This window comes from Pongo abelii, chromosome 12 (genome assembly GCF_028885655.2).
Source record: "Pongo abelii isolate AG06213 chromosome 12, NHGRI_mPonAbe1-v2.0_pri, whole genome shotgun sequence".
Classification (NCBI taxonomy): domain Eukaryota; kingdom Metazoa; phylum Chordata; class Mammalia; order Primates; family Hominidae; genus Pongo; species Pongo abelii.
Window position 1 is genome coordinate 109,047,944 of NC_071997.2, and position 26,922 is coordinate 109,074,865.

Sequence of the window (26,922 nt, forward strand, 5' to 3'; positions counted from 1 at the left end):
GGCTTTTCTAGAGTCGATCCCCACTTTACCAAAATTTGTTCTTGTTTTTTTTTGTGTGTGACCTTTCATATTACATCAGATGTATTGTTACAGAATCTAAACCCTGCCCATATTTCAGGGCTGTGTAGTATTATATATATAATATACATATTATATATGTGTGTGTGTAATATATATATTACACATATGTATATATATGGCGTATGCTGATCTTTCTTCAGAAATTAGCTATGTTTTGTACTGCATTACATAGTAAGTTACTATGTAAATATAATATATAAAACAGTAATTTATTCATGAGGGAAGGGGAGATAGAAAAGTATTATATTTCTTCTGTATTCCCTATAGGAATTTGAAGCAGTGCAGGATTCATTAGATGCTTATTTAATTCCTTTAGATTTGCATGACATAGAAGGCACAAATTTACCTTAATCATTTTTTCATTCATTTATAAAGTACATAATGAGTGCCTACCATGTATCAGGCACTGTCGCAGGTGCTAGAAATAAAGCAGCAAACTAAACAGAAAAAGTCCGTGTCTTCATGGAGCTTAAATTCTTTCTGATGTTGTGTGCCAGGTTTCTGTCATGGTTGATCAGAGTTCACATTATTTTTTAAAAGTGTGGTGCTCTTAAAAGCTCTTAAAGCACTTTTAAATTTCATTAAGCAGTGAATGAAGCACTTTGTTATTAAAAATTTGCCAGGAACTCTGCTTTTTCCTTCTTGCTTCCCTTATATTCCCTATCTTGGTGAGAAACCTAGCTGTCAACCTGAACTTTATCTTCTTTATGACCCATCTCATTCTAATCATGCAGCACATTCTGTTGATTTATTTTCCCCCTAAGCATGTCTCATACCTATCACCCTTTCTCCATTGCTGTTATCTTAGTTTGGGCACTAATCCTTTTGTTTGGACTAGTGTAATAGCTGTCAGTTCAGTAAACATTTAAGCATGTATTCAGTGCCTACAGAGTGCTAGGCATTGAGGGAGCATAAAGATGAGCAAGACATTGTGTCTGTCTTCAAGGAGATTTTTATAATTTAACATACTTATATCACATTTACTAGGTGCTGGAGACTATTCTGAGTGCTATACAGACACAAATGCAAATTCTTTTCATCTTTACAAGAACCTTATGAGATAGGTGCTATTATTATCCCCATTTTACAGACCAGGAAACTGAGTTATAGATTAATTTGCTCAAGGTCACACATCCAGGATTCAAATGTAGGCAGTTTGGCTCCAGAGTTGATGCTTTTAATCACTATGCTTGACTGCTTCTTGTGGGGGTAGACAGATACACAAACATCATTTCAGTCTAATATGGCATGTGTTAAGATTGAGTTTTGTATTAGGCACTGTAGGTATACAGAGGAGGAGCATGTAGCCTAACCTCAAGGAAGCCTTTCTGGTTCCTTTCCTGAGCTGAGGCATCAAGTTGGGAAAGGATTTCCAGGCAGAAGGAACAACAGAAGCATAGGCTGAGAAGTGAAATGGCATGACAGCTGCAGGGGAAAGTACAGGCAGTTCTCTGTCATCACAGGTCAACATCTGTTTCACAAATTTATTTGAGCAACTGCCATTTGCCAGAGCACCGTTCTTGGCAAGGGAGTTACAGCTGAGGACAGGACAGCAAGGTCCTTGCTTTTTGGAGCTTACAATCTAGTCAGCAAAGAGTAAACAACATGTTACCTAACAGTGGTAAATGCTTGGATTACAAGAAATACAGCAGTAGTATTAGTAGCAGCAGACAACTGAGTACCAGGTATTACTACAAGCATTAACCATTTAATTATCACAGCAACTGTGGGAGGTAGGTACTGTTGTTGGTCCCATTTAACAGAAGGGGAAACTGAAATAGAGAATGTTTAGGCAACTTGCCCAAGGTTACACAGCTAACATCAGGTTGGGGGGTCCTATCTTGTGGTGTGGCTTTAGAGATTGAATTTTTAACCCATCAATCATTAAGGTGAATGATAAATTCCTTTGCCCATATTCAAGTTTTCCTTCCTTCCTTCCTTCCTTCCTTCCTTCCTTCCGTCCGTCCGTCCGTCCGTCCGTCCTTCCTTGCTCCCTCCCTCCCTCCCTTCCTCTCTCTGTCTCTTTCTCTCTTTCTTGCTTGCTTGCTTTCTTGCGTGCTTGCTTGCTATGGAGTCTGGCTGTGTTGCCCAGACTAGAGTGCAGTAACACGATCTTGGCTCACTGCAGCCTCTGCCTCTCGGGTTCCAGCGATTCTCCTGCCTCAGCCTCCTGGGTAGCTGGGATTAGAGGCATGTGCCACTACCCCTGGCTAATTTTTGTACTTTTTGTAGGGACGGGCGTTTCACCATGTTGGCCAGGCTGGTCTCGAACTCGTGACCTCAGGTGATCTGCCCGCCTTGGCCTCCCAAAGTGCTGGGATTACAAGCGTGAGCCACCGTGCCTGGCCTCAAGTTTTTCTAGGAATAAACATTTTTAAATAGTAGAATACCACAGAGAATAATACAACATGCATGTTCCTACCACCCAGTATTAAATGTTAACAATTTGTCATACTTGTTTTAGTTCTTTTTTGAAAAGAAAAAATTTCAGAGAAGATTTAAGTCTACTTTCTACCCATTCCCAATCCCATTCGTTTTCTTTCTTTACTGGTGGCAGCCACTGTGATGATTTTGACAAATATCCTGTCTGTGTTTTAAATTATTTTATTTGAGAAGGTAATAGTATGCGGCTGGAGCCAGACTGTCTGAATTTGAATCCTGGTTATGTTCCTTCTTGGCTATGCAACATGTGACAAATTATTTCACCCCTCTGCAGGTCAGTGTACTTATCCATAAGATGGGCCACAGTGATAGCACCAACCCCATGGTGGTTACTGCAATGATAACATATTTGAGTGAATATATGTAAAGCACTTAGAACAGTACCAGGCACATAGTAAGTGTTCAAGAAATTTCAGTCATCATTCTAAACATTTGTATGTGTCTATAAACATTGTTTTGTGGGTTTAAAAATGTCTATAAATGGGATTAACATCTTTAAAATTTATATATTTTAAAGTCAGAAACACATGTATGTAGTTTAAAGAATGAAGTAGTTCTAGAAGGCTTGTTATAAAAACCAGCAGTTCCCTGATTCTAGAACCCTCCTTCTCCAAAAAAAAAAAAAAAAAAAAATTCTCCCAGGAGCCAATTGTTTTCAACACCTGTAGCTGATTATTTGATGTTTCTAAATACTATTCTTAGATGGCTACTTTTTATTTTCCAGTTTTAGTCATTTGATTTCCCACCATTTAAAATATAGTAATATCTGCCCTCACCACACATTTCACACTTCTTGTCCTCTCATCCTCCCAGTTGTTTATAATTTTGGTCAGATCATTATTCAGTATTTGCATTATTGTGTCTATGTAAAAATTATTGACAGTGGAACTATTTAGTATACTATGATGATGTTTCCTTTCTTGTACACCTTTTTGTTAATAATAGTCTTCGTTGTATTTATTTACCTGTTTTTTTATGTATAATCATGAGTTTGAACCCAGCACGCCTTTATTCCCATCATTTTGGGAGGCTGAGGCAGAAGGATCCTTGAGCCCAGGAGTTCAAGACCAGCCTGGGTAACATAATGAGACCCTGTCTCTATAGAAAAATTTAAAAATTAGCCAGGCTTGGTGGCATGCACCATAGTCTCAGCCACTCAGGAGGCTGAGATGGGAGGACCACTTGAGCTTGGGAGTTTGGGGCTTCAGTGACCCAAGATCACAGCACCTGCACTCCAGCCTGAGTGACAGAGTGAGACCCTGTCTCAAAAAAACAATTTTAAAAACTAGTTTGTTCCTCAGTTCATCCCCAGCTCTCTTTCTCTCTTTTATTTTTTTTTTTTGAGATGGATTTTCGCTCTGTTGCCCAGGCTGGAGTGCAGTGGCATAATGTCGGCTCACTGTAACCTCCACCTCCCAGGTTCGAGCGATTCTCCTGCCTCAGTCTCCCAAGCAGCTGGGATTACAGGCATGCACCACCATGCATTATTTATTTTTATTTCGCAGAGATGGGGTTTCACCGTGTTGGTCAGGCTGGTCTCGAACCCCTGACCTCAAATGATCCACCTGCCTCGGCCTCCCAAAGTGCTGGGATTATAGGCATGAGCTACTGCGCCTGGCCCCAACTCTCTTGTTAGTATCACCAAACATGTAAGGTATTCTAGCATTTCATTTTCTTGAGAAAATTTCTCCTGGAACATTCTAACCCTTTCCAATTTTGCATTGGTGTACACCAAGGTCTTGCATAGCCATTTTTTTTTTTTTTTTTTTTTTTTGGGCTAACGTCCTTCACCTTTCTCTTGCACTGAATCTTGTATCTGGACTTTTCTCATTTATATCCTATATTGCTGCTGAGAAGTCGGTGCTTTTCTGCTTATTGTTTTGTTTTCCTGATTTTGTTTCCTTCTCCTAAGGCTTTCATAATTTTCAGTTTTCTTCTGATGCTCTGGAATTTCAGAGACCTGTCTGGGTGTGTGTCTAAATGTTACACTTTTCTTAGGCCTCTCTACTCTGGAAAATCATGTCCTTTTATTCTGAGAAATTTTCTTGAGTGAATTTTTCACTTCTAGAACTACTGTTATTCAGATCTTGGCCCTTCTACAGTTCTGTTATTCCTTCCTAATTTTTACTTTGGTATTTAGTTTTTAAGAGCCATTTGGAGTTCTCTTGATTTTTTTTTTCATTGTTCCACTTTTTCTAATTTTTATTTTATTATTATTATACTTTAAGTTTAAGGGTACATGTGCACAACGTGCAGGTTTGTTACATATGTATACATGTGCCATGTTGGTGTGCTGCACCCATTAACTTGTCATTTAGCATTAGGTATATCTCCTAATGCTATCCCTCCCCCCTCCCCCCACCCCACAACAGTCCCTGGTGTGTGATGTTCCCCTTCCTGTGTCCATGTGTTATCATTGTTCAATTCCCACCTATGAGTGAGAACATGCAGTGTTTGGTTTTTTTGTCCTTGTGATAGTTTGCTGAGAATGATGGTTTCCGGTTTCATCCATGTCCCTTACAAAGGACATGAACTCATCATTTTTTATGGCTGCGTAGTATTCCATGGTGTATATGTGCCACATTTTCTTAATCCAGTCTATCGTTGTTGGACATTTAGGTTGGTTCCAAGTCTTTGCTATTGTGAATAGTGCTGCTATAAACATACGTGTGCATGTGTCTTTATAGCAGCATGATTTACAATCCTTTGGGTATATACCCAGTAATGGGATGGCTGGGTCAAATGGTATTTCTAGTTCTAGATCCCTGAGGAATCGCCACACTGACTTCCACAGTGGTTGAACTAGTTTACAGTCCCACCAACAGTGTAAAAGTGTTCCTATTTCTCCACATCCTCTCCAGCACCTGTTGTTTCCTGACTTTTTAATGATTGCCATTCTAACTGGTGTGAGATGGTATCTCATTGTGGTTTTGATTTGCACTTCTCTGATGGCCAGTGATGGTGAGCATTTTTTCATGTGTCTTTTGGCTGCATAAATGTCTTCTTTTGAGAAGTGTCTGTTCATGTCCTTCGCCCACTTTTTGATGGGGTTGTTTGTTTTTTTCTTGTAAATTTGTTTGAGTTCATTGTAGATTCTGGATATTAGCCCTTTGTCAGATGAGTAGGTCGCAAAAATTTTCTCCCATTCTGTAGGTTGCCTATTCACTCTGATGGTAGTTTCTTTTGCTGTTCAGAAGTTCTTTAGTTTAATTAGATCCCATTTGTGAATTTTGGCTTTTGTTGCCATGGCTTTTGGTGTTTTAGACATGAAGTCCTTGCCCATGCCTATGTCCTGAATGGTATTGCCTAGGTTTTCTTCTAGGGTTTTTATGGTTTTAGGTCTAACATGTAAGTCTTTAATCCATTGTGAATTAATTTTTGTATAAGGTGTAAGGAAGGGATCCAGTTTCAGCTTTCTACATATGGCTAGCCAGTTTTCCCAGCACCATTTATTAAATAGGGAATCCTTTCCCCATTGCTTGTTTTTGTCAGGTTTGTCAAAGATCAGATAGTTGTAGATATGCAGCATTATTTCTGAGGGCTCTGTTCTGTTCCATTGGGCTACATCTCTGTTTTGGTACCAGTACCATGCTGTTTTGGTTACTGTAGACTTGTAGTATAGTTTGAAGTCAGGTAGCATGATGCCTCCAGCTTTGTTCTTTTGGTTTAGGATTGACTTGGCGATGCGGGCTCCCTTTTGGTTCCATATGAACTTTAAAGTAGTTTTTTCCAATTCTGTGAAGAAAGTCATTGGTAGCTTGATGGGGATGGCATTGAATCTATAAATTACCTTGGGCAGTATGGCCATTTTCATGATACTGATTCTTCCTACCCATGAGCATGGAATGTTCTTCCATTTGTTTGTATCCTCTTTTATTTCTTTGAGCAGTGGTTTGTAGTTCTCCTTGAAGAGGTCCTTCACATCCCTTGTAAGTTGGATTCCTAGGTATTTTATTCTCTTTGAAGCAATTGTGAATGGGAGTTCACTCATGATTTGGCCTCTGTTTGTCTGTTATCGGTGTATAAGAATGGTTGTGATTTTTGTACATTGATTTTTGTATCCTGAGACTTTGCTGAAGTTGCTTATCAGCTTGAGGAGATTTTGGGCTGAGACAATGGGGTTTTCTAGATATACAATCATGTCATCTGCAAACAGGGACAATTTGACTTCCTCTTTTCCTAATTGAATGCCCTTTATTTCCTTCTCCTGCCTGATTGCCCTGGCCAGAACTTCCAACACTATGTTGAATAGGAGTGGTGAGAGAGGGCATCCCTGTCTTGTGCCCGTTTTCAAAGGGAATGCTTCCAGTTTTTGTCCATTCAGTATGATATTGGCTGTGGGTTTGTCATAGATAGCTCTTATTATTTTGAGATACGTCCCATCAATACCTAATTTATTGAGAGTTTTTAGCATGAAGAGTTGTTGAATTTTGTCAAAGGCCTTTTCTGCATCTGTTGAGATAATCATGTGGTTTTTGTCTTTGGTTCTGTTTATATGCTGGATTACATTTATTGATTTTCGTGTGTTGAACCAACCTTGCATCCCAGGGATGAAGCCCACTTGATCATGGTGGATAAGCTTTTTGATGTGCTGCTGGATTCGGTTTGCCAGTATTTTTTTGAGGATTTTTGCTTCGATGTTCATCAGGGATATTGGTCTGAAATTCTCTTTTTTGGTTGTGTCTCTGCCAGGCTTTGGTATCAGGATGATGCTGGCCTCATAAAATGAGTTAGGGAGGATTCTAGTTTGATTGCACTGTGGTCTGAGAGACAGTTTGTTATAATTTCTGTTCTTTTACGTTTGCTGAGGAGTGCTTTACTTCCAACTGTGTGGTCAATTTTGGAGTAGGTGTGGTGTGGTGCTGAAAAGAATGTATATTCTGTTGATTTGGGGTGGAGAGTTCTGTAGATGTCTATAAGGTCTGCTTGGTGCAGAGCTGAGTTCAATTCCTGGGTATCCTTGTTAACTTTCTGTCTCGTTGATCTGTCTGATGTTGACAGTGGGGTGTTAAAATCTCCCGTTATTATTGTGTGGGAGTCTAAGTCTCTTTGTAGGTCACTAAGGCCTTGCTTTATGACTCTGGGTGCTCCTGTATTGGGTGCATATATATTTAGGATAGTTAGCTCTTCTTGTTGAATTGATCCCTTTACCATTATATAATGGCCTTCTTTGTCTCTTTTAATCTTTGTTCGTTTAAAGTCTGTTTTATCAGAGACTAGGATTGCAACCCCTGCCTTTTTTTGTTTTCCATTTGCTTGGTAGATCTTCCTCCATCCCTTTATTTTGAGCCTATGTGTGTCTCTGCACGTGAGATGGGTTTCCTGACTATAGCACACTGATGGGTCTTGATTCTTTATCCAATTTGCCAGTCTGTGTCTTTTAATTGGAGCATTTAGCCCATTTACATTTAAAGTTAATATTGTTATGTGTGAATTTGATCCTGTCATTATGATGTTAGCTGGTTATTTTGCTCGTTAGTTGATGCAGTTTCTTCCTAGCCTTGATGGTCTTTACAATTTGGAATGTTTTTGCAGTGGCTGGTACTGGTTGTTCCTTTCCATGTTTAGTGCTTCCTTCAGGAGCTCTTTTAGGGGAGGCCTGGTGGTGACAAAATTTCTCAGCATTTGTTTGTCTGTAAAGTATTTTATTTCTCCTTCACTTATGAAGCTTAGTTTGGCTGGATATGAAATTCTGGGTTGAAAATTCTTTTCTTTAAGAATGTTGAATATTGGTCCCCACTTTCTTCTGGCTTGTAGAGTTTCTGCAGAGAGATCAGCTATTAATCTGATGGGCTTCCCTTTGTGGGTAACCTGACCTTTCTCTCTGGCTGCCCTTAACATTTTTTCTTCATTTCAACTTTGGTGAATCTGACAATTACGTGTCTTGGAGTTGCTCTTCTCGAGGAGTATCTTTGTGGCGTTCTCTGTATTTCCTGAATTTGAATGTTGGCCTGCCTTGCTAGATTGGGGAACTTCTCTTGGATAACATCCTGCAGAGTGTTTTCCAACTTGGTTCCATTCTCCCCGTCACTTTCAGGTACACCAGTCAGACATAGATTTGGTCTTTTCACATAGTCCCATATTTCTTGGAGGCTTTGTTCATTTCTTTTTATTCTTTTTTCTCTAAACTTCTCTTCTCGCTTCATTTCATTCATTTCGTCTTCCATCACTGATACCCTTTCTTCCAGTTTATCGCATCGGCTCCTGAGGCTTCTGTATTCGTCACGTAGCTCTCGTGCAATGGTTTTCAGCTCCATCAGGTCCTTTAAGGACTTCTCTGCATTGGTTATTCTAGGTATCCATTCGTCTAATTTTTTTTCAAAGCCTTTTAACTTCTTTGCCATTGGTTTGAATTTCTTCCTGTAGCTCGGAGTAGTTTGATCGTCTGAAACCTTCTTCTCTCAGCTCGTCAAAGTTATTCTCCGTCCAGCTTTGTTCTGTTGCTGGTGAGGAGCTGCGTTCCTTTGGAGGAGGAGAGGCGCTCTGATTTTTAGAGTTTCCAGTTTCTCTGCTCTGTTTTTTCCCCATCTTTGTGGTTTTATCTACCTTTGGTCTTTGATGATGGTGACGTACGGATGGGTTTTTGGTGTGGATGTCCTTTCTGTTTCTTAGTTTTCCTTCTAACAGACAGACCCTCAGCTGCAGGTCTGTTGGAGTTTGCTAGAGGTCCACTCCAGACCCTGTTTGCCTAGGTTTCAGCAGCGGTGGCTGCAGAAGAGTGGATATTTGTGAACCGCAAATGCTGCTGCCTGATTGTTCCTCTGGAAGTTTTGTCTCAGAGGAGTACCTGGCCGTGTGAGATGTCAGTCCGCCCCTACTGGGGGGTGCCTCCCAGTTAGGCTACTCGGGGGTCAGGGACCCACTTGAGGAGGTAGTCTGCCCATTCTCAGATCTCAAGCTGCGTGCTGGGAGAACCACTACTCTCTTCAAAGCTGTCAGAGAGGGACATTTAAGTCTGCAGAGGTTACTGCTGTCTTTTTGTTTGTCTGTGCCCTGCCCCCAGAGGTGGAGCCTACAGAGGCAGGCAGGCCTCCTTGAGCTGTGGTGGGCTCCACCCAGTTCGAGCTTCCAGGCCGCTTTGTTTACCTAATCAAACAACTAACTCAGCAATGGCGGGCGCCCCTCCCCGAGCCTGGCTGCCGCCTTGCAGTTTGATCTGGGACTGCTGTGCTAGCAATGAGCGAGACTCCGTGGGCGTAGGACCCTCCGAGCCAGGTGCGGGATATAATCTCCTGGTGTGACGTTTTTTAAGCCCGTTGGAAAAGCGCAGTATTAGGGTGGGAGTGACCCGATTTTCCAGGTGCCGTCTGTCACCCCTTTCTTTGACTAGGAAAGGGAATTCCCTGACCCCTTGCCCTTCCCAGGTGAGGCGATGTCTTGCCCTGCTTCAGCTCACGCATGGTACACTGCACCCACTGTCCTGCACCTACTGTCTGGCACTCCCCAGTGAGATGAACCCGGTACCTCAGTTGGAAATGCAGAAACCACCCGTCTTCTGCGTCGCTCACGCTGGGAGCTGTAGACCGGAGCTGTTCTTATTCAGCCGTCTTCTCTTGATTTTTTAAGTAGCATTTTGTTTTTGTTTCATGGGTACAAGATCAGCTCATCTCTCTGAGGGTATTCATGATGATTTTTTCTTTGTCTTTCTTTTCCTTGCATAGTCTCTTTTTCCTCCAAGTTGCTTTTCCTGTTTGTTTTGGTTCCTGTTTAGTATTACAAGTTTTCCTCAAATATTTGGTAATTCCTTGCTATCTGCTGCTATTTAAGAGTGGGGGACTAAAAAGCTGCTTTCCAGAAGGCAAAAATCTCCAGTTAGGAGAGAGCAGAGTCTTCCCTGGGAAATAAAACCAGCCCAAGAGAAGAATGCTGAAAATAGTAACATTGGGGGGTTCCTTTATGGAACTGTTCAGCTAGATCAGCTGACAGAGTTGTAAAGATGAGAAATAATTAATGCAAAGTTACATAAATATTGGCTACTTTAATAGTATTCTCTGTTTTAAGAACTGACCCTGAAACTTTCTAGTTTGCTTGATTATCACAATAGAAGCCTCTCAGTGGGAGTGCTTAGTGTTGTGTTATTTTAACAAATGATTTTGAGATTTTTGAATACTTAGATGTAATCCTTTTGTTCTCTCCTACCTCTGCCCTCCTACCCTTATTTTCCTTCTATTAGGCTAGTATATTAGATAGAAGAACTCAGAAGGAATTAAAGAGTTCTTTGCAAGATTTTGCACAAATGGTCCCCTCCTCCTCTACAGGAGCGAGAGTTACCTTCAGAGTGCTTGGAGGTGATGGAGTTGGGCTTTCTTTCACCTTTCCTTGACTTAATGCCAGCTGTTTTTCTGACAGCACCGCTTGTTCCAGAAACAAATGATTGGTCTGTATAGGACCACTTGGGTCATAAGACATCCTGATTTTCCTACTGAAGTTTCTCCTTCTTACTGGAATTCTGGTTGTCTAGAATCTTTTCAAGTTAGTATTTTGATTAACAGATGAAGCACAGCTTCAGGGAAAGAAATTCTGTGCCAGCTGGTCCTTTTCTTCTCCTCCCTGATGAACTTCAAGCCATGGCAGGTAAAGGAAGGCGAGAGTGGAGGAAAAAGAGGTGGGTAAAATGGAATATAGAAGTTTAATGTTTTTCTTGCATTTCTGATATCTTTTATAAGTTGAACAAAAACTTATCTCGGCCTTTTTCCTACCAGTCATCTACTGATGATATGGAAGTTATTAGTGACCGTTCCATTCAGGTGTGCATCACAACAATGCTTTTAATATCATATAGCATCATAGATTAATTGCTAGTAAGTTGCTAAGTATTGAATTTAAAGGGCCAACATTTTTATGAGTTGTAATGGTTTGAAGAGTTAGAGGTCAAAAAGTCAGTTTGGAAAACTGAGTAGACCAGTTTAAAATCAAGGATAAATACAAGGGAGTATGGTGGAAGATAATGCTGTATAGGTAGTTTGGGGTCTTATTATGGAGGACAAGTGTAAAGATATTTGTACTTTATCATGTGACAATGTTTTTGAACAGTACCATGACATGAAAATAGAATTTTAGAAATATTAATTTGGCCGTAATAGATGAAATGGAAAGTAATGACTTCCTTTCAACAAGATATAGTGAGTACCTACCATTTGCCAAGTATGATAGACACTGAAGTTACAAAGCTAAGTAAAATACAGTGTCTGCCCTTGGAAATAACTGTTCAGTAAAAGACATATTAAGAAAAATTAAGAATAAATTTGGTTAAATACAATGATAATGGTTTAGTTGAGGTGCTGTAGGAGATAGAGGAGAGGAACTGATATGGTTTTGGTCTGTGTCCCCACCCACATCTCATGTTGAATTGTAATCCCCAGCGTTGGAGGAGGGACCTGGTGGGAGGTGATTGGAACATGGAGGCAGACTTCCCCCTTGCTGTTCTCATGATAGTGAATGAATTCCCACAAGATCTGGTTGTTTAAAAGCATGTAGCACCTCCCACTTCTCTCTCTCTTCCTCCTTCTCTGGCCATGTAAAACGTGCCTGCTTCCCCTGCATCTTTGCCATGATTGTAAGTTTCCTGAGGCCTCCCCAGCCATGCTTCCTGTACAGCCTGCAGAACTGTGAGTCAGTCAAACCTCTTTTCTTTATAAATTACCCAGTATTGACTGGGTGCAATGGCTTACACATGTAATTCCAGCACTTTGGGAGGCCAAGGTGGGCAGATCACTTGAGGTCAGGAGTTCGAGACCAGCCTGGCCAACATGGTAAAACCCCATCTCTACTAAAAAATGCAAAAAAATTAGCCAGGCGTGGTGACACGTGCCTGTAGTCCCAGCTACTCGGGAGACTGAGACAGGAGAATCACTTGAACCTGGGAGGTGGAGGTTGCAGTGAGCTGAGATTGCGCCACTGCAATCCAGCCTGGGTGACGAGCGAGACTCTGTCTCAAAAATAAATAAATAGATTACTCAGTATCAGGTAATTCTCTTATAGCAATGTGAAAACATACTAATACAGGAACTTGACCTAACCTAGTAATGCATGGAAGGCTTTTTTCCGCCCTGTGGATAAGTTATCTTAACAGCATCTCAAAAAATGAAAGAATGCAATAAAAATCAGGGAAGAACACCCCAGGCAGGGGAAACAGTAGAAAGGCATAGAAACAGGCAAATAAGTTTAGGCAACTATGGGTGTTCTGTGTACTTTAGAATAAAGCAAAGTAAGGAAGAAAGTAGCATTAGAGGTCAGTAAAGACTTTAGATATTGTTCCTATATTCCAGGTGAGAGATGCTATAGGCTGGGACTGGGGAAGGTATAGTAGGGATGGTGAGAAAGAGATCATTTCTAGGAAATTTAGAGGTAGAATCAGTAGGACTCAGTGATTGGATGTTGAGGATGAGGATAAAGTAGGGGCCTGGAATTGCTCTTAGGTTTCTGCCTGGGTGATCGGATGTTAACTGAGAATGAATTTGAGAGGGAGGACCCAATCTGTAGTGAATACAGTATTGGACATTTTGGCATCCAGGTGCAGCACACATTTAGATAAATATATCTAAAGCTTGAAGAGGGTTCAGAACTGGAAGCTTTTAAGGTCAGTTACCTATAAATGATTGTTCAAACCATGAGCACGAATCAGATCACTTAGGCAGCTTTTGAAGTGAAATGAAAATGGCAAATAGAGAAACAGCAAAGTTTAAGCAGCAGGTAGAGGGTGTCTAGCAATTGAGACTAATCATACCTTCTCAAAAGTGGGACAGCCAAAACAGTGGGGTCACAGAACTTGAGGAGACAATTTTATGTTCAAAACGGACAACAGTATCAAATGCTCCAGTGCAGGTCAGTAAGATACTATAGGTACTAAAATGCTGCCAGGAGATGTGGCAATTGGGTGACCTTTGTTGCTTTGAGGAAAAAGGGAAGGAGTGAGAACATAACTAGACAGGGACACAGGGTTGAGGAAAGGATTTTGATAAAAGTGAAAAAACTGAGCATGTTCATACACTGAGAGAATGGAGATGGTAGGGGTGGTGAGAATAATGACAGAGACTAACACAGTGAAAATGTCCAGGCCTTCTTTAAAGGGCTTTGCATCTGTTAACTCCTTTAATTTTGATATCAGCCCTATGAATTAGATACTATTATTATCACCCTTCTGCTAATGAGGAGAGCTAGTCACAGAGAGATTTTTACTTGCTGAAGATGAGACAGCTAGTTAAATAGCATAACCAGGATTTGAACCCTGGGATTCTGACAAAAGAGCCTAGTTATTTACCACTGTCCTATATTGCCTTGATAGAAAGATGGAGATTGAAGATGGGAAAGAGGAGTGATATTAATGGGTCAAGATTCCAAAAGAGACTAGAAGGAGTGTTGGTCTTGAATAAGAGTATTTTATTCCAGAAGATCAGAAACTGGGGGTATAGATAGACATGGTAAGTTTGGGGGTACAGTGGGCTGTTGTGAAGTTTAGGAAATTAATATCTAATAACGTCAGTTTTTTCCATCAAATATTTATTTATGAATTAACACCTTTTTATTATAAAATATAATGCATACATGGAAAACTGCTTGAAACAGGTGTATAGGTTAATCATGAATTTATAAGATGTAACCACTACTCAGGTACAGAAAATAACATTGTTAGACAATCCAAAAGTGCTGCCCGTGCTCTACTCCAATTGAAATCTTTTTTCCTCCAAATGTAACCACCATCCTATCATTTATGGTAATGACTTTTTTGTTTTTCTTATAGTTTTATCACCTGTGTGCATTTCTAAATACCACATTTAAGTTTTTTTCCTCCTTTGTCATTTAAATCTCTTAATCTACAAATTCCTTCTCAATCTCTCCGTTTTCTTTGCCATTAATTTGTTGAAGAAACCAGGTTTTGACCTATTGAATTTCCCGCAGTCTGGATTTTGCCAGTTGAATTCCTATGGTGAGGCTATGTTCATTTATCTTTTGTGTTTCTCATAAATTGGTACTTGGATCTAGAGCTGTGCTGTTCAATATGGTAGCTGTTGAGCACTCGAAATGTGGCTAGTACAAATTGAGATGTGCTGTGTCAAAATGCACACTAATTTTGAAGATTCATTACAAAAAATAATAGGAAATATCTCATTAATAGGTTTTTTTTTTGCCCCCTAGGAGACAGTCTTGCTTTGTCACCCAGACTAGAATGTAGTTATACAGTCGTATCTCACTGTAACCTCAAACTTCTGGGCTCAAATGATTTTCCTGCCTCAGCCTCCCGAGTAGCTAGGACTAAAGGCACATGCCACCAATGCCCAGCTAATTTTTTTATTTTTCACAGAGGTGGGGTCTTACTGTATTGCTCAAGCTGGTCTTGAACTTCTGGCCTCAATCCCAAAGTGTTTAAGCCCAAAAAGATTATAGGCATGAACCACTGCACCCTGCCCTTAATAGTTTCTTTATTGATTGCATTGAAATAATATTTTGGATATATTGGGTTACATTTATTAAAAATAATTTCCACCTTGTTATTTTTGCTATTGATAATGCAGCCACTAGAAGATTTAAATATATGTGTGGCTGGCATTGTATTTCTATTGGACAGCATTGATCTAGAGACTTAACTCTGATTTTATTTATTATTGGTTTTTGCAAGACTGCTTGATAAGTGGTTGTGTGTTCTCATTAGGAGGCACGTAGAGTCTGGTTATCCTCCTTATTGTGATGTCATCAGTGACTGATATTTGATGGCTAAATTCATTAGAGCTTGCAGAATGGTGAGTTCTAATGTAATCTTATTCTTTATTCATTTATTAGTGGAAAATGTTACAAAGAGAAATATTTCTTTGTCTATTATCTGCTTATCTAACAGTGCAAGTCACATAGGAAAGGTAAGATTAATGATAGATTCTTTGCCTTTATTAACTAGTTTTCAATGAATTTAATGAATTATTTCCTTACCAATCCAAAGGTGATGAGTTAAGTTGGTATTATTATGAATTCATAGATTTAAATATATTTGATGTATTACAATGCATTGCTATTATGATGCTTATTACTGCTAAAATGGTCCCATTTTTGTCCTGTCAGAGTCTTTTCAAATTGCCCCCTGAGTCCTATTGACACAACTCTAGTAATCTTTGTAAGTTTGTAATCTCTGTTTCATCTGTAGTGATATCCCCTCTTTTGTTCCTGATATTGGCAATTTGTATCTTCTCTTTTTTTTTTTCTTGATCGGTCTCTTTTTATTTATCTTTTCAAAAAAACTAGTTTTTGGTTTCATGGATTTTTTTGGTATTGTTACTTTCATTTTCTGATTTCTACACTTCTGCTTGCTTTGTGCTTAGATTCTTAAGCTGAAAGATTAGATTATTGGTTTGAGAACTTTCTTTTCTAATATAAACATTTAATGTTGAAAATTTCTAAGCACTGCTTTAGCTGTATTCCATACGTTTTGACATGTTGTATTTTCTTTCCTTATTATTATTATTTTTTTGAAATGGAGTCTTGCTCTGTCACCCAGGCTGGAGTGCAGTGGTGTGATCTTGGCTCACTACAAGCTCTACCTTCCAGGTTCACGCCATTCTCCTGCCTCAGCCTCCCAAGTAGCTGGGACTACAGGTGCCCACCACCACACCTGGCTAATTTTTTGTATTTTTAGTAGAGACGGGGTTTCACCATGTTAGCCAGGATAGTCTCGATCTCCTGACCTTGTGATCCACCTGCCTCGGCCTCTCAAAGTGCTGGGATTACAGGCGTGAGCCACTGCGCCCGGCCTGACATGTTGTATTTTCATTTTCATTCAGTTCAGAATATTCTCTACTTTCCCTTGAGATTTCTTCTTTGACCCCTGAATAATTTAGATGTGTATTGTTTAATTTTTAAATATTTGGGATTTCTCAGATTTTGTGTTAACAATTTCTCATTTAATTATGTGATAGTCAAAGAATATACTATGTATTATTTTAATTCATTTAAATTTATTCTGGTTTTTGTTACCCAGAATGCAATCTATCTTGGTGAATGTTTTACATGCACCTGAAAAAAAAGTGTGTATTCTGTTGTCATTGAGTGGAATGTTATATTAGTAGCAGTTATATCATATTGATTGCTCATGTTGTTCAGGTCTTCCATATCCTTGCTGATTTTCTGTCTACTTATACCAGTTACTGAGAGAGGAGTGTTGACATCTCCAAGTATAATTGTGGATTTGTCTGTTTCTGTTTTCAGTTCTATCAGTTTTTGCTTCATGTATCTTGAAGCTCTATTGTTAGTTGTATCACATTTTGGATTGTTATGAGTTCTTGGTGAATTGAACATTTTATTATCATGTAATATTCTTATTTATCCCTGGTAATTGTCCTTGTTCAGATTCTACTTTGTTACTAATATAGCTACTTCATTCTTTTTTAAACAATAAATATTTGGATGATATAGCTTTTCCCATCATTTTACTTTTTTTTCCCTCTAGACTTTCATCTTTCCATGTATGTGTCAAAAGTCAAACTTACAACAAATTTAGTGCAAATACTTAATTTGATTTTATTGGCAATTCTAGAATGGGGCAACATCTTATTCCATAAAACAGAATGGATATTCTGATGAGTTGCGCAGAGGAGGCTGGCTTTACAAGCAGAAAAGGGTTGCAGAAAGCAGAAATGGAACAAAAGGGAATTATTAGCATCAGTTAGTTCAGGTTACTTTCTTACACGGTTAAAACAGAGGGGGACTTCCTTATGCTAGTTCAGACAAGCCGAGTCCCCTTCTGGTTAGTTGCTGTGAATCTCCTGCTTCATTTTGTTTTAATTGGCTCATTTCAAAGTTCACTGTGATTACCTTGCACTTAATATGAATGACTCCATTCTGGTTTGGTCTGATCTTAGGACAGGAGCTCAGTCCAAAACAATAGCCTCCCACAAAATTCATTTAGCATTTAATTTCTGATATGGTTTGGATTTGTATCCCCACCCAAATCTCATGTTGAATTGTAATCCCCAGTATTGGAGGAGGGACCTGGTGGGAGGTGATTGGATCATGGGGACAGACATCCCCCTCACTGTTCTTGTGATAGTGAGTTCTCACAATATTTGGTTGTTTAAAAGTGTGTAGCACCTTCCCTTGCTTTCTCTTCTTCCTGCTCCTGCCATGTAAGACATGCCTGCTTCCCCTTCACCTTTCGCCATGATTGTAAGTTTCCTGAGGCCTCCCCAGCCATGCTTGCAGAATTATGAGCCAATTAAACCTCTTTTCTTTATAAATTACCCAGTCTCAGGTATTTCTTTATAGCAGTGTGAGGATGAACTAACACAATTTCCTTCTTCAACAAGGAGAATTATGTCTCTTATTATCCTTCATATATATTTTGGAATTTTTTTAATTCCCCAAATACATATGAAGTAGCTAAATAAGAATTAACCCATATCACCAAAACAAACAAAAAACACCCCCTACTAACTAGAGTTCAAAATTTGATTATAAAGTTTTTTGTCTTTAGGCTGAGGACATATAGTGTAAATATTGTTTTCAAGATGTTAGTTGGCTTAATCGCCCTTTCCACCACCATTTACTCTGATTATGTTGTTCTTTGAAACAAAATTTAGTTAGTTTCTTTTGGTTTTAGTTCATGTTAGGTTTTAAGGTTCCTCTTATCATTGTTGATTTTTTTTTGTAGCATGTAAAATATTAACATAGTCACAAAAGTCATAACTATGCCAACAAGTTAGATCCAGAGAAGTGTCAGTGCCCCAACCCCTCTACCATGTACCAATCTCATTAGTTTATCTACCTGGTGTTTCTTTTGCTAAAATAAACAAGTGTTGTACATGCATATTTTATTTCCCCTTTTTGTTTATACAAAAGGGAACTATTATATAGATACTCCTTTGCATAGTTTCAAAAAAACTTAATAGACCTTTTTTTAAAGCAGTTTTAGATTTACAGAAAAATTGAACATAACATACTGAAAGTTCCCTTACATCTTGTCTCTCACTCCACCCCCTGCCCTGTTTCCCCTATTATTAACCTCTTGCATTAGTGTGATGCATTTGTTACAATTGATAAGCAAATATTCATACATCATTATTAACTAAGGCCCATAGTTTGCATTAGGGCTCACTCTGTGTTTTACATTCTACGGGCTTTGACAAATGTTTAATACCATGCATCCATTATTGCAGTATCATTCAGAATAGTTTTGCTGCCCTAAAAATCCCTTGTGTTCCATTTATTCATTCCTCCCTTCCTGCCTCTGACAGCCACTAATATTTTTACTGTCACCATAGTTTTGTCTTTCTAGAATGTTATATAGTTAGAATCATGGAGTATGTAGCCTTTTCAGATTTGTTCATTCACTTAGCAATATGCATTTAAGGTTCCTTCATGTCTTATTGTGGCTTGATAGCTCATTTCTTTTTAGCACTGAGTAATATTCCATTGTATGGATATGCCAGAGTCTGTTATCCATTCACCTGTTGAAGCATATCTTGGTTGCTTCCAAGTTTTGTCAATTGTGAATAAAGCTGCTACACATATTCATGTGCAGGTTTTTTTTGTGGACATGTTTTCAACTCGTTGGGTGTGTACATATATATATATGTATGTATATATATGTATGTGTATATATATATATGTATGTGTATATATATATATATATGTATGTGTATATATATATATAAAATCATCATGATTGCTGGATTATTTGGAAAGGGTACTCTTAGTTTCATAAGAAGAGCCAAACGTCTTCCAAAGTTACTGTGTCATTTTGCATTCCCACCAACAGTGTTCTTGTTTGTCCCACAGTTTGTCAGCAGTTAGTGCTATGTGTGGTTTGGATTTTGGCCATTCTAATAGGTGTGAAGTAGTGTTTTGTTGTTTTAATTTGTAATTCCCTAATGACATATGATGTTGAGCATTTTGTCATATGCTTACTTACTGTCTGTAGATGGTAAGGTGTCTGGTTAGATCTTTTGCCTATTTTTAAATTGTGACGTTTGTTGAGTTTTTAGAGTTCTTTGTTTTGGATACCAGTCTTTTTATCACATACATATTTTGCAGATATTTTCTCCCAGTCTGGGGTTTGTCTTTTCATTCTCTTTGCAGTCTTCATCATTTTACTTTTTAACTTTTCTATATTATTATATTTCAAGTAGATTGCTTTTAGAAAGAAACCTTGATCTTCTTTGTTTTTTTAAAAATCTAACAATCTGTTTTTTTAATTGGTGTTTAGATAATTTACATTTAATGTATTTTTAAAAGTTTTTGGTAAAATACACATAGCATAAAATTTGCCCTCTTAACCATTTTTAAGTGTATAGTTCAGTGGCATTAAGGACATTCACATTGTTGTGCAGCCATCAGTGGCATCCATCTCCGGAACACTTTTCATCTTGCAGAACTGAAGCTTTGTACTCATTACACAAAAACTCCCCATTTGACCGCCTTCATATAAGTGGACTCAGGTAGTATTTTTCCTTTTGTGTCCGGCTTATTTAATTTAGCATAGTATCCTTAGGTTTCATCTGTGTTGTAGCACATGTCAGAATTTCCTTCCTTTTTAAGATTGAATAATATTTCATTTTATGTATAGTTGACCCTTGAACAACATGGGTTTGAATCATGCAGTTCCACTTATTATGTGGAGTTTCTTTCACCACTGCCACCCCTGAGACAGCAAAACCAGCCCCTTCCTTCTGCCTCTCCCCCTCAGCCTGCTCAACATGAAGATGACAAGGATGATACACATGAGTCAGCACCCTGAAACCTCATGTTGTGGAAGGGTCAGCTGTATATAACAAATTTTGTTTATCCACTCATCCTTTGATGGACACTCGGGTTGCTTCCAGTTTTTGGCTGTTGCAAATAATGCTATGAACATGAGTATACAAATATAACATGAGTGTGCATGAGTGTGAAGTACCCGCTTTCATTTCTTTTGGGTGTATCCCAGAAGTGGAATTCCATTTTTATGGATCATATAGTAATTCCATTTTTAGTTTTTTTGGGGGGGTGTGTGTAGTGTCACTCTCATTTTATTTTTTTAAGGAATTGTCATACTGGTTTCCATAGCAGCTGTATCATTTTACTTTCCCACCAACAGTACACAAGGTTCTAATTTCTCCATAATCTCACTGATACTTATTTTCTGGGGTTTTGTTTGTGTGTGTGTTTCATATAGCAGCCATTTTAATGGTTGTTAGGTGGTTTACATTTTTACATTTAATGTAATTATTTATATGTTTGGATTTAACTCTACCATTGTATTGTAGGTTTTCTGTTTGTCTCCTCTGTTTCTTATTCCTCTGGATTCTTTCAGATTATTTAAAGTTTTAGTATTTCCTTTTATTTCTTTATTAGCTACTTGGCTATATTTCTTCATATAGCTTTTAGGGATTTCTCTGGGGCTTACAATATACATACCTAACTTTTCACAATGTACCTAAAGTTAATATTTTTCTACCTTAAGTAATATATGGAAATCTTCCAGCCATATGTTATAATTGACATATGAATTACATTTACATACATTGAAAACTCTACTAGACAAGGTTATAATTTTTGCTTCCAATAGCCACAAATATTTTTAAGAACTTAAAGGGTAAGATATAATCTGTTATATTTACACAGACATTTATTGTTTGTGTTGCTCTTCCTTTGTTGATGAAGTCCAGGTTTTATTTTCCTTCCACCTAAAGAATTTCCTTTAGCATTTCTTTTGGAGAAGGTCTAGTAGTGACAAATTCTTAGTTTTCCTTCATTTGAGAATTTCTTTATTTTGCCTTTATTTCTGAAGAATATGTTCACCAGACCTAGAATTCTGGGTTGACAATTCTGCCCTTTCAGCACTTTAAAATGTGATTTCATGACCTAGCCTCTATGATTTCTAATGAGAAATTCACAGTCATTTGAATTATGATTTATATATAATGCATTGTTTTTCTCTGGCTGCTTTTTTTTTTTTTTTTTTTGAGACGGAGTCTTGCTCTGTCGCAGGCTGGAGTGCAGTGGTGAGATCTCGGCTCACTGCAAGCTCCGCCTCCTGGGTTCATGCCATTCTCCTGCCTTAGCCTCCCAAGTAGCTGGGACTACAGGCGCCTGCCACCACACCTGGCTAATTTTTTGTATTTTTAGTAGAGACGGGGTTTCACCATGTTAGCCAGGATGGTCTCGATCTCCTGACCTCATGATCCGCCCGCCTCGGCCTCCCAAAGTGCTGGGATTACAGGCGTGAGCCACCGTGTCCAGCCTCTCTGGCTGCTTTTAAATATTTTTTTTTTCTGTCTTGATATTCCACCACTTGATTATGATGTATCTAGGCATAGATTTCTTTGAGTTTAACCTGTTTGGGATTTGCTGATCTTTGTATATCTGCAAGTTAATATATTCTACCAAGTTTGGGAAGTTTTCAGTAGTCATTTCTTTAAATCCTCTGTCTGCAGCAATATCTTTCTCCTTTCCTGTTGTGATTTCAGTGACGTGAGTGTTAGACCTTTCAGTATTGTCTTGAAGGTCTCTGAGGCTCTTCTCAATTTAAAAAATATATATATCTTTCTCTGTTATTCAGAACAGAGATTTTTCTTTTTACTTTTATTTTTATTTTTTAATTGACAATAATTGTACATATTCATTGGGTACATGGGGATGTTTAAACACATACAATGTATGGTGATCAGATCAGGGTAATTAATATATTCATCATATCAAACATTTATCTTTTTTTTGTTTTGGAAACATTCAATATTCTTCTAGCTATTTGAAACTATATATTATTGTTAACTATAGCCATTCTGAACTGGTATAGAACATTAGAACCTATTCCTCCTATCTAGCTGTGATTTTGAATCCTTAACAAATCTCTCCCTATTCCTCCCTTCCCTCTACCCTTTCCAGTATCTAGTATCTGCTGTTCTACTTTACATTTTCATGAGATAAACTTTTTTTTTTAACTTCCACAGATACAAGAGAATATGTGGTGTTCAACTTTCTGTTCCTGGCTTACTTCACTTAACATAATGTCCTCAAATTCCATCCATGTTGCTGCAAATGGCAGGATTTCATTCTTTATTATGGCTGAATAGTATTCCATGGTGTATATATCACATTTTCTTTATTTGTTCATCTGTTGTTGGACACTTGGGTTGATTCTGTATCTGATTCTGTATCTTGGTTATTGTGAATAGTGCTGCAACAAATATGGGAGTGCAGATGTCTTTCCAATATAATGATTTCCTTTCCTTCGGGTAAATTCCCAGTAGTGGGACTCCTGGATCATATGGTAGTTCATTTTCAGTTTTGTGAGGACCCTCCATACTGTTCTCCATAGTGACTGTACTAGTTTGCATTCCCACCAATGGTGTGTAAGAATTCCCTTTTCTCTACATCCTCATTGTGGTTTTGATTTGTATTTTCCTGAGGATTAGGGATGTTGACCATTTTTTCATATATTTGTTAGCCATTTGTATGTGTTCTTTTGAAAAACATCTGTTCAGATTCCCTCCTCCCTCCCTCCCTCCTTTTCCTCCCTTCCTTCCCTCCTTCCCTCCCTCCCTTCCTTTCTCCTTCCCTCCTTCCTCCTTTCTTTCCTCCTCTCCCCCTTCTCCTTGCCTCTCCTCACCTCTCCTCACCTCTCCTCTCCCTGCCCCTCCCTTCCCCTCCCCTCCCGTCCCCTCCCCTTCCTTTCCTTTCTTTTCTTTTCTCTTGTTTGTTGTTGTTGTTGTTTTTTGGTTGAGACAGGATCTCACTCTGTCACCCAGGCTGGAATGCAGTGGTACAATCATAGCTCACCACAGTCTCTACTTCCTGGCCTCAGGTGATTCTTGCACCTCAGCCCTCTGGGTAGCTGGGACTATAGGCACATGCCACCATGTCTGGCTAATTTTTTGTATTTTTTTGTAGAGATGGGGTTTCGCCATGTTGCCCAGGCTTGTCTCAAACTCCTGGGCTCAAGTGATCCTCCCACCTTGGCCTCCCAAAGTGATGAGATTACAGATGTGAGCCACTGTACCTGGCTGTTTGCCCATTTTTAAATCAGATGGTTTGTTTTTTTCCTGTTAAGATGTTTCCAGTTCCTTGTATATTCTAGATATTAATCCCCTGTCAAATGAGTAGTTTGCAAAGCCTGTAAGGTTTCTTCTAAGAAATCTGCTGTTAGTCTAATGGAGATTCTGTTACATGTGACTTGACAGTTTTCTCTTGCCGCTTTTAAAAACTTTTTCTTCTTTTTTAACTTTTGTCAATTTTATTATAATGTGTCTTGGAGAGGACCTGTTTGGGTTGAATCTGTTTGAGGTTCTTTGAGCTTCCTGGGCCTAGATGTCCATCTTTCTCCCAAGACTTGGGAAGTTTTCTGCTATTATTTCAATAAATACATTTTAGTCAACTTTTCCTTTTTCATCTCCTGGAATGCCCATAATATGAATATTTGTTTGCTTAATGGTGTCCTATAAATCTTCTTCATTCTTTTTTGTTCTTTATTATTATTTATTTTGTCTGTGTTATTTCAAAAGACCTGTCTTCGAGTTCAGAAATTCTACTTGGTCTAGTTTGTTGTTAAAGCTTTCAGTTGTATTTTTTCATTCACTGAAATCTTCAGCTCTAGGATTTCTGTTTGGTTCTTTGTGTTAACTACCTCTTTGTTAAACTTCTCATTCAAATAATGAATTGTTTTCTGATTTTGTTATCTATCTTTATTTTCTTGTATCTCACTGAGTTTCCTTAAGATTATTTTGAATTCTTTTTCTGGCATTTCATATATATTTCCTTATAATTGGTATCTGTTCCTATAGAATTATTATTTTCTTTGGAGGTTACATGTTTCCTTGCATTTTCATGGTTAATGTGTCCTTATGCTGATTTCTATGGATCTAGTAGACAAGTTGCCTCTTCCAATTTTATGGAGTAGGTTTCATAGGGAAAGATTTATTCGTATGAATGGGTCATGTCATATCAGTTTGGTGGGGGTCATTGGCCTTGGTTCTAGGTGGACACAGTAGTGTAGTCCTCATATAGTTTCTTCAGCTTCAATCCACACTAGTGGTGTTTGCAAATTTCTCAGTGGCCTAGGCCAAAAGAGTTTGTGGTAATAGTGACCCAGCCTTGCCAGGGATGGGCTCACCAGCCTGTTTCTCAGATTGAGGGTGTGTGTGTGTGTACATGGTGGGTCAGCCAGCTTGGGGTCAGGCTCCCTGTGTTGGTCACTTGGCTGGCCTGGGGGCAGGCCCACAAGGCTGTTTTTCAGGCTTGGGACACAGCCGCATGACTGCTCAGTTGGCCTGGAGACATGTCTGCTGAGCGTGGCCCATGGGACTGTTTCTCTGGCTTAGCATGTGGGCATACAGCTGCTTGGTTGGCCTGGAGTGTGTCTTCTGGGTGGTGGCCCAGAGGGCTGCTTCTCAGGTCTAGGATATGGTAGGATATTGTTGCACAGCTGCTTGGCTGGCCTGGGGGTATGTCTGCCTGGGGCAGCTCATGGGGCTGTTTCTTAGGCCTGGGATGTAGGCACACAGCTGTTTAGCTGGCCTGGGGATGTGTCTGCAGGGGGTGACCCATTGGGCTGTTTCTTAGGCCACGGACATTGGTGCACAGCTACTTGGCTGGCCTTGGGGCTTAATCTCTAGGTGCAGCCTATGGAGCTGTTTCTCAGTCCTGGGTATGGGCACATAGCTGAAATGGCCTGGGGCCATTTCTGCCAGGGGCAGTCCATGGAGCTACTTGTCATGCTCTGATTGTGGGCATAGGGCCATTAAGCAGGTCAGGGACTTGTCTGCATGGGGTGGGGCACCTCAGGGCTATTATGTTGGCCCTGGGTGCAGGCGTTTAGCTTCTCTGCTGGCCTGGAAATGTGTCAGTTGCTTGGAGGCTTGAGGGGTAGGGCACGTAGCAGTTTGGCGGGCTCAAGAGCATGTTCACCCTGGGCAGGACTCCCACACTGTTCCTCTGGCTGGAAGTGAGGACGGTGGAAGTCAGTCTCCTATTGTGCAGGACCAGTGTTACAGCTGATGCTGGGGCTTTATGCTGCTGGGTTGTGGTGGAATGAAGATGGAGCCCTGGTGCTGGAGAAGTGCAGTGGCTACTGGCCTGCAGAGGAGGGTGCACTTCAGAGGTGGCTCTGGTCTCAAGGTGGTAGAGTGCTGCAGTAGCTGGGCTCACAGTGGTGGGGGTGTGGGTGTGCAGGGCACACTTTGTGTTCCTAATCTGGGGCAGTGCAACTGGATGAATTCCAGGCAGCTCTCCAAACTGGGAGACTGTGGGATTCTCTTTTTGTAAGGACTGCAGGCATCAGCAGTGGCAGTGGGGTTGATGGGGATCTTCTGCTTACCTTTTCCCTGTGATGGGAAGTCCCTCCTGACTCCAGGCAGATCTGATTTGGGCAGGGGAGACAGGGCTGCAGACACTGGGTGCCTCCACGCTGCTCTCTTAACTTTTTTTTTTTTTCTTTTTTTGAGACGGAGTCTCGCTGTGTCATCCAGGCTGGAGTGCAGTGGCGCAATCTCTTGTAGAGATCTTGCAACCTCTGTCTCCTGGGTTCAAGTGATTCTCCTGCTTCAGCCTCCTGAGTAGCTGGGATTACAGGCATGTGCCATCATGTCCAGCTAACTTTTGTACTTTTAATAGAGATGGGGTTTTACTATGTTGGCCAGGCTGGTCTCAAACTCCTGACCTCAACCGATCCACTCGCCTCAGCCTCCCAAAGTGCTGGGATTACAGGTGTGGGCTACCACGCCTGGCCTGCCCTCCTGGACTTTTGATCACCATAGGTAGGTCTACACTCCTCTGCTGTACTCCAGCACTCTCCCTTTGACACTCCAGTCAATTCTTAGCTGTTTATTTGTTGTTTTTGCCCTTGTTGTGGGAAGAATGAATGCCAGGTGTCTCTAGTCAGTCATCTTGCTCCTGAGCTCAGAGGTTTTTTTGCTGCTAGGTCACTGCCTCCTTTCTGGCTTTTAGTGGCATCTTAAGCCCAGGTTTACCTCAGCCCTAGTAAATGACTGGGGAGCTGCCCTTTCAAATGAGGGAGGTCCCAAAGGGGATATCCAGGATGTGTGGGAAGGTTGGCTAAGGACTCGTGCCCAGGGGACGTGTGGGACGAACCTCCTACAGCATGGCGCTGCTTAACAGACATTTGCTTTGATGTCTCATTTGGCAGAGTTACAGAGCAATTTCCAGGGCTGGGGATGTCCTGCCTTCCCACTTTGTCTCTGCCAGTCCTCAGGGATATTTCTCCCTTTAGGTACTTGCGATGCTTTCTGTGGGTTAAGATAAGGACAGGACTCCTGCCAGGACCCGAGATGGTGGGGAAGCTGGTTGTCCACCTTAATCTCACTTTTCCTGGTATAGAAACAGCGAGTTGGGGGGAAGTTTTCCACGTGCTTGGTGCCAAGCAGAATGGGGGAAAGGGTGTCATGGATGTGGAAGTCCTATTCTCTTACCATCTGCTTGGAGTTT

The 26,922-nt window shown here is 39.9% G+C and overlaps 1 protein-coding gene across 3 annotated transcripts in view; it reads left to right on the forward strand.

The window, feature by feature from the left end:
- The window catches only part of ATAD2B (ATPase family AAA domain containing 2B), a 233,208-nt gene that overhangs the window by 175,507 nt on the left and 30,779 nt on the right, over positions 1-26,922 (forward strand). For 2 of the 3 annotated variants that reach the window (XM_054548330.2, XM_054548331.2), the window contains exon 28: positions 11,016-16,371. The exons of the other annotated variant lie outside the window; for it this stretch is intronic. In XM_054548330.2, the coding sequence (XP_054404305.1) occupies positions 11,016-11,156 (141 nt within the window). In that variant the 3' untranslated portion in view covers positions 11,157-16,371. Of the gene's footprint in view, positions 1-11,015; positions 16,372-26,922 lie in introns of those variants that run through there. 3 annotated transcript variants of the gene reach the window in all.